Consider the following 18,902-nt stretch of genomic DNA (forward strand, 5'->3'; position numbering starts at 1 on the left):
TATATCAGATTCTGTATGACATTTATGTTGCCTGATGCAGCAATAACATCATTAGCAGTTACACTGGCTTTATGAAATGATCACATGATAACAGCAGTCATTTATGTGGACTATGGGTTCAGCCACCGGCTAAATCAAAGCCACGCGTGGCTTCAGCCAAAGACAGCAGAGGCTACAGATTCTACTTCCATGTTACCCAATTCAATCGACATTTCTTACCAGCGATTATATTCCTAATATGCTTTTTTTGTTCTTAGTTCTATTATTATAAACATTTTAAAATGTTCTTATATACTTTAGATACTATTGCTACTATGTATGTATGTATATGTGTTTATATTTCATGTATATTATGCATATAAATACCAATTATTCACTTGTTCTATTCTCCATCGATATATCATCCATAGCAACACCATAGCCCTGATCGGGGATCACCTTTGAACAGTGTTGCGTTGTTATTATGGACTGAGCCGGCACGCAGGATAATGACGCCGCGCGCACGCACGCGCGGCCCCGCGCGCATGCGCATATGTTCCCTCGCGCACAATAATACACTTTGTTTGTATAGCCTTTCATACAGAAACTGCAGCTCAAAGTGCTTCACAACAGAATTAAGACAGGCATAAAATGAGCACATAAAGTGCAGACATATAAAATCAGTTTTTCACATTAGGATCTAACATCCCAACAGGCAACCTTGTTTATGGTTTGATTCAGTTTTAATATAAATAATAAAAATAAAGAGAAGATTAATTAATTATCTACTCAGTCCCGAAGTTTGTGATGTAGATATGGAATGTCCCGGGTTGCTGCTGTTTGCAGAGTGTGTTGTTGTCCGGGGGTGAGTGGTGGTGGGTGGGTGGTTGAATCAAAACAGTTGTCAATTCGGAATTGACGGCTGTTTTGATTTGGCCCTTCGTTCGCCGTCGTTCACCTTTGGACGGCGGTGCACTCTGTGGGCAGCGGCAACTTGGGACGTTCCATATTTACATCACAAAGAGTCCCAGACTGGTTGAAGACACCAGCCTATAGCGGCTATTGTTATGATAATGCGAGGTAGCGCCGGGGCCCGGGAGGCAGGTAAACACAACGAGCCGAGTCGAGGGCAGCGCGTTCTCGCGAGCGCGTGCATGTGCGTGCACGCGCTTCTGCTCAAATCTTTAATACTCAGTGAGGTAGCACACCGTGCTACCCCGTCCCATGAACAACGCATGCCTGCCTTTGAACTGCCCATCTGAGGTTTCTCCACAAGTTTTTTCCCCCTATTGCTAGGTTTTAGGGAATTGTTCCTCATCTTCATTGGGGGAAGTCTGGGGTTGTTGCAAAATTGTGGATTTTGTGGTGTTTTTTGGTTGTGGATCTATTGTTAAGTCACTTCTTGATCTGTGAAGCCCTTGGGGGGCAATTAGTTGTGATTTCGGGCTATACAAATACATTTGATTTGATTTGACATGTAACATGAAACAATTCATCCAGAAGAAAGAATGAAAGGAAGCCTTCAGAATCTTAAAGATTCAGCCCCATCAATGACAACTGTAATATATATCATTATTTAGATTTTTAATTTAGAAGAAAACTCACACCCCCTATTTCACTATATGGTCATTATATTTTAAATCATTTAACCCCCCATCTCTATCTCAGCTCTCATGCCAGGCGGTCATTGTAAATAACAATCTGTTCTTAACTGGCTTCCTGGTTAGATAAACAGCATATACATTTTATTTATTTTGAAATCTGGAATGGAATGACTTCAGTGAGCAAACCCCAGCCTTGCAAACAAGCCACTCTGAGACTGAGCAGAGACTCAAGTCCCCATTAACATCTCATTACTATGCAGGCAGAGCGTGGAGGAAGCATGGTCTCCTCTGATGGAGCTGTGATCCCTGGTGCTGTCCGCTGGGAGGGAGGAGGCGGCTCCACAGGGAGAGAGAGCGACACACACACACACACACCACACACACACACACAAAATGACAGACAGGGTAACTGCCTGGCAGAAACACACACGCACACATCCTCAGACAGACTGACACACACACACATACACAGGCAGATTGCCTGGAAGTCATGCACACACGTGCAAATCCACAGACAGATTGACTGACACACACAGATTGACATATATACACACACACAGATTGACATATACACACACACACACACAGATTGACATACATACAGACACACACACACACACATACACAAATGCATACACACACACACACACACACACCATGACCTGCCTTCATTAAAGACCTGCTCATTGCCTTCTGATTTCTGAGGACATTTCACATTCCAGCCCCTACAACACTCTCTGCAGTCAGAGACACATGTTGTGTACAGGTCGTGTACATGTTGTGTACATGTTGTGTCCTGCTACGAGGACGACAGAGGGACATACTTACAGACATTACAAACTTTTGGTCAATGTATTTTTTGGCAACGTTGGGTTGAAAGTCGGGAGACTCCAGGAACCGTAAGAAGAACTCGTACACCAGCTGGAGGAGAGAGAGAGAGAGAGGGTTAAGAGAAGAAGAGAGGGGCGGCCGGGTGGCGCAGCGGACTAAGCGTCTGCCCACCACCACAGAGACAGTGGGATCGAATCCAGCTGTGGTGCTTTCGGGTTGGCCGACCGTCCATACCAACACAATTGGCAGTGTTAGCGGGTGGGAAACCCGGCGAGGGTGGGTCCTGGTCGTTGTAAAACAGTGACTCCTACAGTTCGGTCGGGGCGCCTGCACAGCAAGGGAAGGATCTAAGAGAGGTAGTGTGACCTTCCACACGTTACACTCTCCCAGTGAGAGTCCGCGCTACCAGGTAAAAAGAAGCGGTGGGCTGGGTACACATATGTCGGAGGAAGCATGCGATAGCCTCCGCCCACCCGGACCGACGGTAGGGGGTAGAGTGCGCAACGACCAGGAAGGGGATTGGGAATTGGCATAACGACTAACATTGGGATGGGAGAAAAACAGAAAAAAATAAGGAGGAAAAAGAGAATAAAAAATAAAAAAAGAGTAGAGAGTTAAGTGAAGGAGATGGAGAAGAGAGAGGGTTAAGTGAAGGAGGTGTTCTGACTAGGAGTCACTGAGTGAAGGAGATTGCAGCAATAATATAATAATAGTTTTTTGAACTAAGGGCATTAAAGTTCCTTGACTTAGTTGACCTTAAAACAGCAGAGATCGTTTTTAAAGCTAGAAGTTATCAACTGCCAAGTAACTTACACATTTTGTTTAAAGAACGAGAGGTGAGGTATAATTTAAGAAGAGCACTCAATTTCAAACAGCCTAGAGCTCGAACCACACTTAAAAGTATGTCTGTGTCAGTTAAAAAGGAGTGAAACTCTGGAACAATCTACCGGATGAAATAAAAAACAGCAGGAGTATTTTAAAGTTTAAAATTATTTTTAAAAACAGGGTTCTAGAATCTTATAGTCAAATGTAACCTACATGTAGAATCTGTTTTCTCTACCATGAAACTCGGGTATTGCAGATTAAGTATTGATTTTCCTATGTTGGCTTAGTTATGTTCTTTTCGGGAACGGTTTTTGTTGATTGTTGATTTTTTTGTTTGTTTGTTTTATTTTGCAAACTTTAACCTTTTTTGTTCTTTTCGGGATCGGTTTTTTGTTAAGGCGAGACACTGCAGGTGAATAGTCAAATATACTTTTTTTGTTGATTTTGAGATTTTGTTATATTTTGCTTCCTAAACATGTCTTCTATGAAACTAGTGACAATAAAACGTCAATAACACATATTTAGTTGTTTATTTTACATCATTTTGCCTTATTGCATCCATAAATGTGCACATATTTAATGGGGAAGTGCCTCATTTGCATATATAAACATACATTTCAGAAAACATGCAATATATTTTTTCTTAGTTTATATGTACATAACAAATTGGGAAAGTTTCATAGTGATATGTTTTGCCTATTAGGGGGTACTACACTGTACTACACTGTTTGTAGCCTGTGTGTAGTTCTGTTCAGTTCAATAACATCATTATTATTATTATTCAGTTATCAGGCATGTGTTTAGGTTGTCTATTACTAATGGTTTGATTAGGTATTGTGTTTGTAAATATCTGTTTAAAAAAAAAAGTATGGCATTTTACAATACAGAACTTTGAAGGCGTTTTCCCAAAAATGAGTTTTAAGAGTTTTTCCTCATACTCTTGAGCCAGAAATCTCCACTTCAGTAGCACTCACATACACCAAAACTTCCAGTTCTATTCATATCTATGTTCTGAAGGGATTTACAGAAGGGTTTGTTGATATCGCATTCATACCCTGATTTATATCACATTTTATTCCTAAAAACATGGCGAAATATGGAATTTTACCATAAAAATGTACTGAATGGAGTATTTTCTGATTTATGGAGTGATAAAAAGAGATATCCAAAATCCCCTCTGTAATAACCTTTGGCTCTAATATGTCAACAAAATGAAACTATAATTTTGAAAATGGCTTTATCCAATGTTCAGATTTCTGTCCTGGAATTATATGCAAATTAGTGCATATTTAAGTAGATCATGCCTCATTTGCATATTTAAACATACAATTTCAGAAAACTTGTAATACAAAGAAGTCTTGTCTTAATATAAGTAATCAACTGGGGAAGTTTCATTGTGATATCTATTAGTAAAAATGTTTACCCTATTCACCTGCAGTGTCTCCCCTTAATTTTTGATTTCTTTTGTTTGTTTCATTTTGAAAACGAACTTTTTTGAATTTGTTTTTGAATTAGGGGTAGGTTGCTCTATAAGCCTTTTGGCTTCAAACCTATCCTTTTCGCTTGTTTATTTGTTGTTATTTGTTATTGTTTATTTATTTGTAAACATTCGAAATAAAATAATTCATTCATTCATTCATTCATAGTTATAATAATATAATAATAATACCAAAAACAACAATAACATAATAAATAATAATATTGTTATAACAATAATAACATTAACACATTGACGACTGGCCCTAGCCATCTAATATGTGGCTGGAGGACCACGCTTTGTAAACAAACCGATGTACTTTTGGATAGCTATATATATACTTTATAGTATCGCTATCTGTCCATTCTCACTTGAGTGCATAAACCGTGCCTTCATAATGGCTTAAATAAAATAAAATCGGTTGGTTGTCATTTTATAGCGTCGTGAATATAAGCTTTATCGCAGTTTTCGTCTCGTATTTTTTCTGGAAAGCTATTTATAGGGCTAAAGGCTAGTCACGTTATATCGAACTGCATTTCTGTTGTATATATACGAATGAAATAAAACAAACTGCTTAGCATCCGGACTATTACAGAGCATCTATGGATGAAATGGGGGCGGCGGGGGATGCCGATTAGTATTATTGATTAGCAATACAGTGTGCGTTCAAGTAGCCACATTCACTGATCGATCGCTTGCGTTTTACAACAATGTCCAATCCGGCTGTAATTTGGGGGAAGTGTGTCCTACCGTCAGCCCATGTGATCGGCGGCAGCATTTCCCCATTATTCATCGGCATCTGGTAGATCGATATGTCCATTGGCTGATCATAAATCCCATTATTCTAGGCTGAAATCTGCGCTTCGAACCGTGATCAAAGATAGATGTTCGCTTGGGATCCAGGCTCATATGAAACGCCCATAGACAGTAAAATAATTTTTTTCCCCATTCGCCCTCAATGATACTGCAGTGGAGCGATGGCGCCCCTAAGAGGATCTGGCCGGTATTGCATGCCACCGATTTAAAGGAGGCGGGTAAATCTGCAGAGTTGATCGGCGATCTTGATCCGTTTATTAATATGGAATAAAACAATAACAACTTGCCATGGTGGCTCTGGTCCTCAACGCATGGCACCGAAACCCGAGTTAACTCGTGGTTGGGCGGCAAAGTGTTAATAACAATAATAATTCACTGCATTACCTGCAGATGAGGCCAGGCTGCTTCCAGTGTGGGTTCATCCTCCTCCGGGTCAAACTCCGCCCCCGTGGGGTTAGAGGAGGGGGGCAGCGTCCTGAACAGATTCACTGAGAACTGAAACACAGAACACCAACACTTAGAACCACAGGATAAGTCACCAACACTTAGAACCACAGGACAAGTCACCAACACTTAGAACCACAGGACAAGTCACCAACACAAGTCACCAACACTTACAACTACAACACACGTCACCAACTTGCAGTGCCTCTTTATGGGACAGTCCCACGAACATCCAATATTAAAACCTGGTCAGCATCCTTTGGGTTTTATGAAAGGCGGCAGGCGCTATATATATATATATATATATATATATATATATATATATAAACCCATGCTATTATTATTTTATGTAAAGAGATGCTTTTGCATTATTGTACATGGTAAACACACCTTTTACAGATTCATTGATTAAATCGACTAATTGATTAAACATTTATTTAGTCGAAGACAGTCCTAATATGAGCAGCCACATTTAGTGTAAAATAGACAATAATTGTGGAATAATTGTAAACGCAGAAAGCAACAACTCCCTTCTATGAATCTTAAAATCCGAGCGATAGGCTGTAATCAGAGGAGCAGTCGACCTAAACCGTCATTAAGCAGAACCACCGCAGTGAATCTAATGTGCTTCACTTAGAGCTTGTTGTGTGATGATGAGTCATGTCTTCTCACAGGAAGCTGGGAACCAGCATCGAACAACATGCAAACCCTTTGTTTGTTCCTTCACAATTCATTCCTGCATGTAGCCCGCATGTGTCCTGCATGTAGCCTGCATGTGTCCTGCATGTGTCCTGCATGTAGCCTGCATGGGTCGTGCATGTGTCCTGCATGTAGCCTGCATGTAGCCTGCATGTATCGTGCATGTGTCCTGCATGTGTCCTGCATGTAGCCTGCATGTATCGTGCATGTGTCCTGCATGTGTCCTGCATGTAGCCTGCATGTGTCCTGCATGTGTCCTGCATGTAGCCTGCATGTGTCGTGCATGTGTCCTGCATGTAGCCTGCATGTGTCCTGCATGTAGCCTGCATGTGTCGTGCATGTGTCCTGCATGTAGCCTGCATGTATCGTGCATGTGTCCTGCATGTAGCCTGCATGTGTCGTGCATGTGTCCTGCATGTAGCCTGCATGTGTCCTGCATGTAGCCTGCATGTGTCCTGCATGTGTCCTGCATGTAGCCTGCATGTAGCCTGCATGTGTCGTGCATGTGTCCTGCATGTAGCCTGCATGTGTCGTGCATGTGTCCTGCATGTACTGTGTCCTGCATGTACTGTGTCCTGCATGTACTGTGTCCTGCATGTACTGTGTCCTGCATGTACTGTGTCCTGCATGTACTGTAGCCTGCATGTACTGTAGCCTGCATGTACTGTAGCCTGCATGTACTGTAGCCTGCATGTGTCCTGCATGTGTCCTGCATCTATGTATGACCAGTAATGAGAAACTGGATAGAGTCGGTTCCCATATCCGCTTTGCAGCTCAGTGTCAAAACCTGAGCAAGAATGTCAAAATAATTTACAATATTTAAATAGCCTGAAATGCATTTTTTCAGACAGCTTCTCGCCTAGTAGTGGAGGCTGAATAGTGTTAAAGGCACTGGAAATGTCAAAGAATGTTACCCTCACTGAGCTGCCCGGAATAAAAATAGAATAGCGCAGTAACATTTGTTAATAAAATAGATAGTAAAATGATGCAGCACTACAGTGCAATAAAATAGTTCAGTAAAATGAATACAAATTAAATAGGCCTAATTTACAATACAATAATCTGGTTGAAGCGGGCTCCTGAGTTACTTTACAGAAGAGCAGAGCAGCTCAACTTTGAGTTTCTTTACAAAGTTCAGTCCTAGATGTTTTATAGAACAGTTCTGAATTACTTTACAGAACAGAGCAGTGCCTTACATATTTTGAGTTTCTTTACAAAGTCCAGTTCTAAATTACTTTATAGAACCATTTTGAATTTTCTTTACAGAACAGTTGTTCAAACTATTAGAGCAGCTCTGCCAAAGCACACTGGTTGAAGCGGGCTCCTGAGTTACTTTACAGGATATTTCTGAGTTACTTTACAGAACAGCTCAACTGACTTTGAGTTTCTTTACAAAGGTCCATTCAAAATTACTTTATAGAACAGTCCGAACAACAGGGCAGCTCAGACAGACAGACAGATAGGTAGAGAGAGAGGGGGGGTAGAGAGAGAGAGAAATAGAGGGTAGAGAGAAAAAAAGGGTAGAGACTAGAGAGGGGGTGGGTTGAGAGAGAGGGGGGGGGGGGTAGAGCAAGTGAAATAGAGGGTAGAGAGAGGGGGGTAGAGAGAGAGGGGGTGGAGAGAGGGGGGAAGGTAGAGAGAGAGAAATAGAGGGTAGAGAGGGGGGTAGAGGGAGAGAAAAGACGGTAGAGAGAGGGGGTAAATAGAGAGAGGGGGTAGAGAGAGAGAGAGAAAAATAGAGGGTAGAGAGAGGGGGTAGAGAAAGAGGGTAGAGAGAGGAGGGGTAGAGAAAAAGAGGGTAGAGAGAGATAAAGAGAGGGTAAAGAGAGAAGGGTAGAAGAGAGAGAATACAGAGAGAAAGTCTCCCTCCCTCCCTCCCGCTCTCCCTCCCTCCCTCCCGCTCTCCCTCCCTCCCTCCCTCCCTCCCTCCCTCCCTCCCTCCCTCCCTCCCTCCCTCCCTCCGTCCCTCCGGTAGATTCCTGTGTCTGGCCCCAGCTGAAGTCATGACATCACCAGGTGATGCATCACTCTGAGTCATAGTGTTATCTGGCCCTTAGTCCTTGACAGAACTTCTGCACTTCATCTGTTTCAGATGTGGGCGAAATAAACCCTCATAGGTAGGTAGGTGCAGGTTGTGTCTATATCATGCTTGTGTGTGGGACATCCATCCTGCCCCTTACCAAGGAGGCAGTTGGAAAATTCGAATATATTATCCTTGAAGATGGGCGAGACAGAAATAGATCGATGGACAGAGAGCGAAACAGACAGGTCGGGATAGTCTAGACTCTAGAGGTAAAAGCACAGACAGTAGGGTAGTCTACACCCTCCTCAGACTGACAGTAGGGTTGTCTACACCCTCTCCAGACTGACAGTAGGGTAGTCTACACCCTCCTCAGACTGACAGTAGGGTAGTCTACACCCTCCTCCTCCTCAGACTGACAGTAGGGTAGTCTACACCCTCACCAGACCGACATTAGGGTAGTCTACACCCTCACCAGACTGACAGTAGGGTAGTCTACACCCTCCTCAGACTGACAGTATGGTAGTCTACACCCTCACCAGACTGACAGTAGGGTAGTCTACACCCTCACCAGACTGACAGTAGGGTAGTCTACACCCTCCTCAGACTGACAGTAGGGTAGTCTACACCCTCCTCAGACTGACAGTAGGGTAGTCTACACCCTCCTCAGACTGGCAGTAGGGTAGTCTACACCCTCCTCAGACTGACAGTAGGGTAGTCTACACCCTCCTCAGACTGGCAGTAGGGTAGTCTAGTTTCAAGTTCAAGTTTCAAGTTGGTTTATTATTTGTCACAATAAAATACATGTACTTTACGGTGAAATGCTTGGTTCTGTATCAGTCTCTGAGAGTGTGCTTCATACAAGTAAAAAAGTAAGTAAAAGAGGAATATACAATACAATATACAATCTAAAGTACAGCCTAATTACAATCCAAGTACAGAGAGTAAAAATTAGACAAACAGTGAGGTACAAATGCAGACAGTGAGGTACAGAACTTTAAGGTAAGGTGCAAATGCAAATGAGATTAGATTAAAGTGTCTAAAGTGAGTGTTAGTACTGGTAGTATACAACCTCCTCAGACTGATAGTAGGGTAGTCTACACCCTCCTCAGACTGACAGTCGGGCAGCGCAACGACAAGGAAGGGGATTAGCATAATGAGTCAAATTTGGGAGAAAAAGATAAATATGGCTAGACAACGAGTGTGTGTGTGTGTGTGTGTGTGTGTGTGTGTGTGTGTGTGTGTACGTGTTAGACAGCCGTACTGCTCACCATGATGACGGCCTCGGGGTAGATGCACTCTGTGACCACCTCACTGTTGTGTGTGATGTACTCCACCATCTCGTTGAGTCCCGCCCGCTTCACCTCCTTGTACTTCAGATCGCTGAGCGGGTCGGTCACAAAGTCAAACAGCACACAGCACTGACGCAGCTTCTGCACGAACAGCTCCTCGCGGTCCACGGGGGGAGCATCTGTGGAAAGAGAGAGGGCGGGGAGGGGGTTAATACTAACCAGGTTTTGTTCTGGTTCTGATACTGGCTCATTCAGCTTGTAACAAAGAGGGCTCCAGAGTGCGCCTGTTTTGGTCGCATTTTGCAACCAAATATCAGTGCAGTGCGACTGGATGTTTTCCCTTGTCGCACTGGTGCACCTCCAGCAGGTCTGTCTGTCTGTCTGTCTGTGTGTATGTGTGTGTTTAGCGTCTTTTTCCCGGCCATGTGCGCTCAAAAGAAAAAGAAAAAAAAACTCTGCCTTTGATTGGTTCTAACACGTGCATTATGCAAAGACCAGCGCCGATCTGCCTGGGTGATTGGCTCTGATCGTTATTCACTGAATGACGGGATAAACAAAAAAAGCCATGCGCGACTGTGAAACCTGAAACCGTGTCCACCTCCATTGTGCGACACCACACGTTTAGTTTAGTAGCTCGTAATAAAATAAAAATGGAGAACAATCATACTGGTTTCATAATACAACGTTTCCGAATGGACGTTTGGATTAAACAAAGTGTATGCAGTGATGCTTTCCCAGCGGAACACAAGCTGCTTAACGTTACAGTGGTATGTTATACACGTTAATTAAGCTATGTAACGTTAGACCGCAGCTAACGTTAAGGTAGCAGGAGCTGTCGGCCAACAAAGTTGTTTCAACAAATGGATTCACAAAATGGATTATCATTCAAACGTTATTGAAGCCTCCGCCGTGACCAGTAAGTAGGTACTACTACTCAACCGCAGTAATGTTCACCATGAATTGAAAATGGGGGACCCCGATGCAAACAAGACAAACGTCCCTCTCCGGTCTGCATCCCACCAACAACTGCGCGTACCGAGCCGCACTGTATTGTACCCACTCTGCAAGCCTTCATTCATTCGCTATGTGGCTAAAGTCAAGACTCTCGATGTTGTGGGACTTGTACAGCACTTTGTTCAACCTTGTCAGTGCTGTAAAGTTTAAACCTTTTAAAATCTTAGACAAACAAAACACTTTGCTTTCATGAAATATTGTAAGCCGTCATTTGAGGCTTTATAAAAGCAGCACAATGAACACAAATCTGTCAGTGCCGAGTCCGACCTCATCTTAAATAACAAACAGCATTGCTTGTTGTAATTAACAAAGAGAGGCAGAGTTGATAAAAAAAAAAAATAATTATAATAAAAAAAAATATATATATATTTTTTTTTAATAATCGAATTTTATTTTCATATTCGAATCCCATGCCCATCGAACGAAGCTTCGAAGTATTTAAGACAGCCCTAGTAGGGATTCACATATTTTTACGGCTGTGGGTAGGGCGTTCCACATTGTTGTGGCAAAATAAAAACAAAATATATATATTTTGCGATTATTTCTTTTGTGATTTGCTAATTGCATCATTCCAAATCGCGATTTCGATTTAAAATCGATTAATCGTTCAGCCCTACTGGAAACCTCAAGTCAAATATGTCAGGACTAAATTGGCACGGAGTGTTGGTGTTTTATGTAAGATAAGACACATTCTAAACCAAAAAAAACACTGTATACACTGTACTGTACACTCTTCATTCCATATATATTAACTACTGTGCGTAGGTGTGGGGTAATACCTACAAAAGCACTCTACAGCCAATATGCACCATGCAAAAAAAGCAATAAGAATAATCAACAATGTAGGATATTATGAACACACCAATAACTTATTTATAAAGCTACAAACATTGAAATGTATGGACCTAGTTGATTTAAAAACTGCCCTCATTGTATACAAAGCCAGATACAAACTAATCCCAGGCAACATTCAAAAATGGTTCAGAGACAGGGAAGGAGAATATAACTTAAAGGGGAACTCCAACATTTTGGGAAATTAGCTTATTTAACATCTTCCCTGGAGTTAGACAAGAAGATACATACCTTTTTTGTCTCTGTGCGTGCATTTTAGCTTTGGGAATAGACGCTCCGTTAGCATAGCTTAGCTTCATCACTGGAAGTGGGGGAGGGTTAGAGCCTTACAGTGCCTTACAGTGTATTGCAAGGTCTGACATTGAGCAAACTTGATATGCATGACCTTGGTGGGCTCTAGGTCAACTCCTGAAAAGGGAGTCAATGTCAGACCTTGCAATCAAAAGTTAGGGGCGCACTGAAATTATGGCAAGGGTTATTAGCCCCCTAACTTTTGATTGCAAAGTCTGACATTGACCCCCTTTTCAGGAGTTGACCTAGAGCCCACCAAGGTCATGCATATCAAGTTTGGTCAATGTCAGACCTTGCAATACACTGTAAGGCACTGTAAGGCTCTAACCCTCCCCCACTTCCAGTGATGAAGCTAAGCTATGCTAACGGAGCGTCTATTCCCAAAGCTAAAATGCACGCACAGAGACAAAAAAGGTATGTATCTTCTTGTCTAACTCCAGGGAAGATGTTAAATAAGCTAATTTCCCAAAATGTTGGAGTTCCCCTTTAAGAGGGAGAGGGAATCTTAAACAACCAATGGTACACACTACGCTGAAAAGCATGTGCATATCTGTTTGTGGAGTGAAGTTGTGGAATAATTTACCTGAATACATCAAACTGAGTAAACATATGGCACAATTTAAAAAGCAGCTTAAAAAATACACATTAGAGAAATACAGAAATGAGTAATGAGGATAAACAAAGTTGTTATATTGTGTTATGTAGTGCTGTACTGTATTCACTGCTGTCAAGCGAATCAAGTTTTTTTTCTTTTCGTACTATAAGTAAAAGTATATTCTATATTGTATTATACTAAATTATGTTATATCTAGTAAAATTAATGGAAGAACAAATGTAAATGTAAGGGGGTAGGGATCAATAAGCTTAGCTTCCCTCTACTCCTTTTTTTGGACATGTCTGCTAACTAAATACATTGCTCTTGACTTTGTTTATAGTTCCTTTTTTTATGTTTAAAAAAAAATTGTTTTGTTATGATTGTTCTGTTTGACGGAGCTAGATACCGTGATTTGTTTGGAGGAATATGGAGAATACATGTTCAAAAATTAACTTTTTCATTCATTCATATACTTCCCACAAATTGCAAACACCCAAAGAGAGTTTGAAGACATGGCAAATAACGGAAAACTCCCATACCTACTGGGAGAAATACAACAATGTGGAAACACAGCAGCAAAATTTGTGAGCTGCTGTGACAAGAAAAGGACATCCAACAGAATAATTTTTTTTTGAGCCAAACGATATTCGCATAAACTATTTGATTTATTTTTTAAATAATTTAACAAAGGGCGGCTTTGCGCTCGTCACCAACGCAAAAGACACCGGGTTAGAATCCGGCTGTCGGCGTTGCCTCCGGCTTGGGCCGGCCGTCATACTAACTCAATTGGCAGAGTTAGGGGGTGGGAAGTTAATGGGTGGTAATCTGGACGTTGTGAACAGCGACTCCTACAGGTCGGTTGGGGCACCTGCACAGCAAAGTCAGGAAAATGGCGGTGGCAGTGTGAGCCTCCCACACGTTACACCACGCCAATGAGAGTCCGCGCTGGCAGGTGAAAAGATGTGACAGGCTGCCTCCACATGTATCGGAGGGGACATGTGATGCAAGGCTTCTATCCTCCCTACAACCGGCCAGTGGGGGGCATATGCGAGCAACGATCAGGACAGGGGAGGGAGAATTGGCACGAGAGGTAAATTGGGATGGGGAGAAAAATCACAGAAAAAAGTAGATACATTTTTTTTTAACAAATAATATTCAATGGATTAATGCCCATCCTTACCGTGCACAAAATCTTTCCACAAAGTCATCGCAGCTTGATTTCAGGTATTACCAGTGTGAAAACTCTGGGAGGAGGAACATTTTTGGGACCGTCTTAAACCGGCTGCTTGGTCGCTGCTAAAAACATGTGCTTGGTTTGCTTGATTTAGGCGGATCTGAAAAAGATTTTGTGCAAACGGCATTGAAGAACACACGCGGAAGCACACACAATACGTGTACACAGTTGTTGAAAAACAAAAAAGGTCTGTAGACTGCCTGGGGAGGGAGAGACAACAGACCGTTCTAGGCCGGAGACAACAGCTCTGGTGAATGGGTGACAATGAAACATCTCGATTGTCTGAAATGATGACGTGAAAAACCTGCTGACCTGAAATCTCCACGTGCAAACAAAGTTGGCCCACTTTTATAAAAAAAAAAAAGGGACCATTTGATGGAATTAATTTGTAATCTGTTTTACTGGAGCATTTTAACACTTTGACTGCCATGAAACGTGTTTTGACGTCATTGCTGGCCATGCTCAAGTTGCCGGGGGACGCTGTACAGCGTCCTTATATCAATATTTCAAAAATCTGCGATCGGATTCATATGTCCCCTCCGCTGGCCTGAGATCCACCAGCAGGACCCACTGAGCTCTCTGGCGCTTCAGGAGCGCCATCTGGTGGCCGATCGGCGCAATCGCTTTAACAGGAAGTGGCATAGAGGTTGTGCTACGTCCGTAGTACTTCCGGGTGCTCGCTATAGGTCCCGCGACTCTGGCTCGTCACGCTACACAGTGATCGATTGCCAATAACTCGATAAACAACATGATTTGGACGTATATACCATTATACAAGCTGGAGATGGACCGGGTAAATTTACATCCCATAATGATAAGATTTCAACTCTACGATGATCGCCCAACGGCGCGCGGAGACTGGGGTGAGTTTCAGCGTGTAACGTTACCGTCTTCGATACTAACTGCTATTATCAACATTTGACCCACATTAGATGATTGGTATAACGCTGCCCACGGAATTATAAACGGCCCCTAGCCCATCCGGTCAACATCAGATGACGTGTAGTAACTTCTAGAAGTACGTCTAGTTGTAATTTTTTATATCGCGCTGATTGCCATAAAACTGTATTGCATCATCAATATAATGTATTTGGGGCTATAGATCACGTTCTGGAGAAAGCTGCAGAAAGAGATGAAAACATACTTATACATTAGACCATACTTTACTATGAATATGTGAATGAAAAAGTTTAACGTTGCTACACAATGAACAATACATATAGGACTTTGAATGGGCCCTAATAATGGCAATGTAGCAATAGAATTTAAAAAGTTATAGCCCTGCAAAGAAGGGGACTTTCTCCATAGACAAATAGCGCTGGCAATCTATGGTATATCATGAATTTAACCTTAGGCAACCAAAGTGTTAATAATCAAATGTGAAGTAACAGGACTAGGCTCTCCTAGTGCAGCCAGACGCAGATTAAAACATTTAAACACCTCCTCAACAGTAACGATTCACAACATCACAATGTCTCCGCGACTCCCACCTACTATTCACATGTGTTTGCGTCATCAGCTGATATAGTGAACGTTAGGCAGCTGGTGTGATGCACTTGGCATCGACTGTTGAGAACCGCCACTGCTGCTTTCACAGCTGCGATGTGATTTATGAACGTGAAACTACTCTGTTGGACAAATATCCCAGTCTTTCATCAGTACTGCGGCGGGCGGCAAAGCACTCTGGTGTTTGGAGAGCGGCAGTATTTATTTAGTGTTTAAACCACCTAATATTAACACTTTAAGTGCCGAAAACGTGTTTAGGCGTCTTTCCTAGCCATGCTAAAGTTGCCGAGGACGCCCTAACTCGTCTTTAATATCAATATTTCAAAAATCTGTGATCGGAATCATATTTCCCCTCTGCAGCCTTCACACACAGTTCTGAGCTCCTCTCAATCCTCTAGCGGTTCAAGAGCGCCATCTGGTGGCCGATCGGCAGAAGCGCCAAACAGGAAGTCATGTGGATGAAGTGGTGATCACCCATATTACTTCCGGGCACTCGCTATAGGTCCCGGGACTCGAGCTCGACACAATACATAGCGATCCGTTGCCAATAACTCGATAAACAACATGATTTGGACGTATATACTATTATACAACCTGGAAATGGACCGGGTATTTCGACATCCCATAATGGAAAACTGTCTACCCCACGCTGATCGCCCAACGGCCCGAGGAGACTGGGGTGAGTTTTAGCGTGTAATATTACCGTGTTCGATACTAACTGATCTGATGAACATATGACCCACATTAGATGAATGGTATAACGCTGCCCACGGAATTATAAACACCCCCTCGCCCATCCGGTCAACATCAGATGACGTGTAGTAACTTCCAGAAGTCCGTCCAGTTGGAATTTTTTATATCGCGCCGATTGCTATCAAACTGTATTTCATCATCAATATAATGCATTTGGGGCTATAAATCACGTTCTGGAGAAAGCTGCAGAAAGAGATGAAAACATACTTATACCTTAGACCATATTTTAGTATGAATATGTGAATGAAAAAGTTTAACGTTGCTACACCATGAACAATACATATAGGACCTTGAATGGGCCCTAATAATGGCAATCTAGCAATAGAATTTAAAAAGTTATAGCCCTGCAAAGAAGGGGAACTTCTCCATGTTAAATAGAGCTGGCAACGGATGGTCATCAAAGAGAAGTCGCCTATTCTCAGTCCTTGCCCCACAATGGTGGAATGAACTACCCACCCCAGTTAGGACAGCCGAATCACGTCCAATCTTTCGCCGTCGACTAAAGACGCACTTCTTCAACCATTATCTGAATTAAAAAAAAAAAAAAAAAAAAAAAAAAAAAACTAACTAACCGTACTGTCATGCACTTGTCCTAATAAACTAACCTACACTGTAGCACTCAACACTTTGATGAACATTGTTGCTCAGCTGATAGAGTTGTGCCCTTCCTGATGGCTTGTCGTACAGAACTTGTAAGTCGCTTTGGATAAAAGCGTCAGCTAAATGACTAAAATGTAAAATGTAAAAATGTAAATATCATGAATTTAGCCTTAGGCAATCAAAGTGTTAACATGCCTGCCCTCTACTACTATGCACTCAACACTGCAGCACTCAAGTTTCAACACTGTTTGATGTATTGTTTGACATGGTTCAGTACGTACCTCAGTTTTGAAGTCACGGTTCGGTATGGGTTTTCGGCACGCACGCACGCACACACACACACACACACACGCACGCACGCACGCACGCACGCACGCACGCACGCACGCACGCACGCACGCACGCACGCACGCACGCACGCACACGCACACGCACACGCACGCACACACACACACACACACACCTGTGTTGGTGATACCAGCCCCCTGGTGGAGCATCGTGACTGTGTTGGTGACACCAGCCCCCTGGTGGAGCATGACTGGTGATAAAAATGTCCTGTCTGTGGTGCATGAAAATGTTGTATGAAGGCTTTAAGAGGTTCATGTCGTGGGAAGAGAGAGGGACACGCTTACTTAAGGTCTGCCACTCTACTCACAGAAAGAACCTAAGCTGCTTACCAGTATAATCACTGCAAACACAATCACCATGTAATAATAATGCCCCTGACCTCCTCACATCCCTGCCCCCCACACAACCTCCAGCAGGCCAATCCCTCAAAGGGTTTTCCCCTCCGTTTGCCTCCTCTTCTGTTCACTTCCATCTGCCATCCATTCACTCTGTCACTGCCATCTTTATTTTCCCAGATCACTATGAAAGCGAGCCAATGACTCATTCACATCCATATATTTGAAAAGACGAAAGACTACGCTGGTGAAATATGTGCACTGATGCAAAGTTAAAGTCAATAGACGGCGATGCTGAGATCTACTAGGGGTGAACTGTGTGGAGGAGGTCTCAGCACTGTGTGGAGGAGGTTGTATAGGTTTGTGGCTAACTAGACGGAGCAGTGATCCAGAATGAAGAACAGCATGGGACTCAATTACATTTCAGTATAAGTAATCAAGGCACAACACACTGAGGTTGGTGGACAGTCGTTGGTCCATGAGGGGTTCCGAAGTTCTAAGAAAGACGTCCTCCTTGTTCTTCAAAGTACATGTACACTGTTCCAGTTGCAAAGTGTCCTGCTATATATGATATTATCCCAGTTCTAACTCCAGTATTTCTAAACCTGGACTAGGGCTGCACGATTTTGGGAAATAATCTAATTGCGATTTTTCGGACAGATATTGCGATTGTGAAATTTAAAAAAAATTAAGCAGCCCCACAGAGGTTTATTGTAAAATGCGGCTTGCATCTGGCCTACGTGGTGGGTCTTTTCAGGACACAGAGCCTAAACATTTTTCTTTTTACCTGGGAATCGATACCGGTACCCAACGGTACGTTTTTTTTCTGTACTTTACTCTCCCTCTCTGAAGTCTAAACTTCACAACACACAATCTAAAACCCCTTACCTCCCTCTCCCAAACCGATGTTGTATCTCAATGGGACTTCCTGGTTAAACAAATTTAAAAAAAAAAATAGATAAACTTTTTTTTATTTAAATTCTTTTTATAATTTTTTTCGAGGGAGGTCGTGTCAGCCAGCAGCTGCAAAACGGGCTGCAATGGCATCACACGGGTCAAACATGAACGTCAAAGTACGCCCACTGAAAGAGCTTTTTTTTTGTGCCACTGAGAGGCTCAGATAGATCCAGGTTTTCTTTTGTTGAGAAAATGAAACCTGGTGAAGATTCAGGGAATGTCAGTTATTTCTGGGTTGGACGACGTCATACAATCTTCCTTTGGGATAAAAAAAATAAATCCTTTGCCATGAAATGCCATTAGTATGTCATATTTGCAAAGTCATATACCTGCCACCTAAGCCTAGAACAAGCCACGCACATACAGACAAATACAAGGAATGCCTCAACATTATTCTGGTTCTTTTTTTTATCCCACTTCACCACTTAAA

The 18,902-nt window shown here is 42.5% G+C and overlaps 1 protein-coding gene across 2 annotated transcripts in view; it reads right to left on the reverse strand.

The window, feature by feature from the left end:
• The window catches only part of ppp2r5d (protein phosphatase 2, regulatory subunit B', delta), a 92,615-nt gene that overhangs the window by 32,563 nt on the left and 41,150 nt on the right, over positions 1–18,902 (reverse strand). For both annotated transcript variants that reach the window (XM_084321782.1, XM_084321781.1), the window contains exons 4-6: positions 9,967–10,166; positions 5,917–6,027; positions 2,412–2,504 (exon numbers count right to left, since the gene is read on the reverse strand). In XM_084321782.1, coding sequence (XP_084177908.1) covers positions 2,412–2,504; positions 5,917–6,027; positions 9,967–10,166 — 404 coding nt within the window. The remainder of the gene's footprint in view (positions 1–2,411; positions 2,505–5,916; positions 6,028–9,966; positions 10,167–18,902) is intronic.

The sequence above is a fragment of the Notolepis coatsorum genome (assembly GCF_963971535.1).
Source record: "Notolepis coatsorum genome assembly, chromosome: 9".
Lineage (NCBI taxonomy): Eukaryota > Metazoa > Chordata > Actinopteri > Aulopiformes > Paralepididae > Notolepis > Notolepis coatsorum.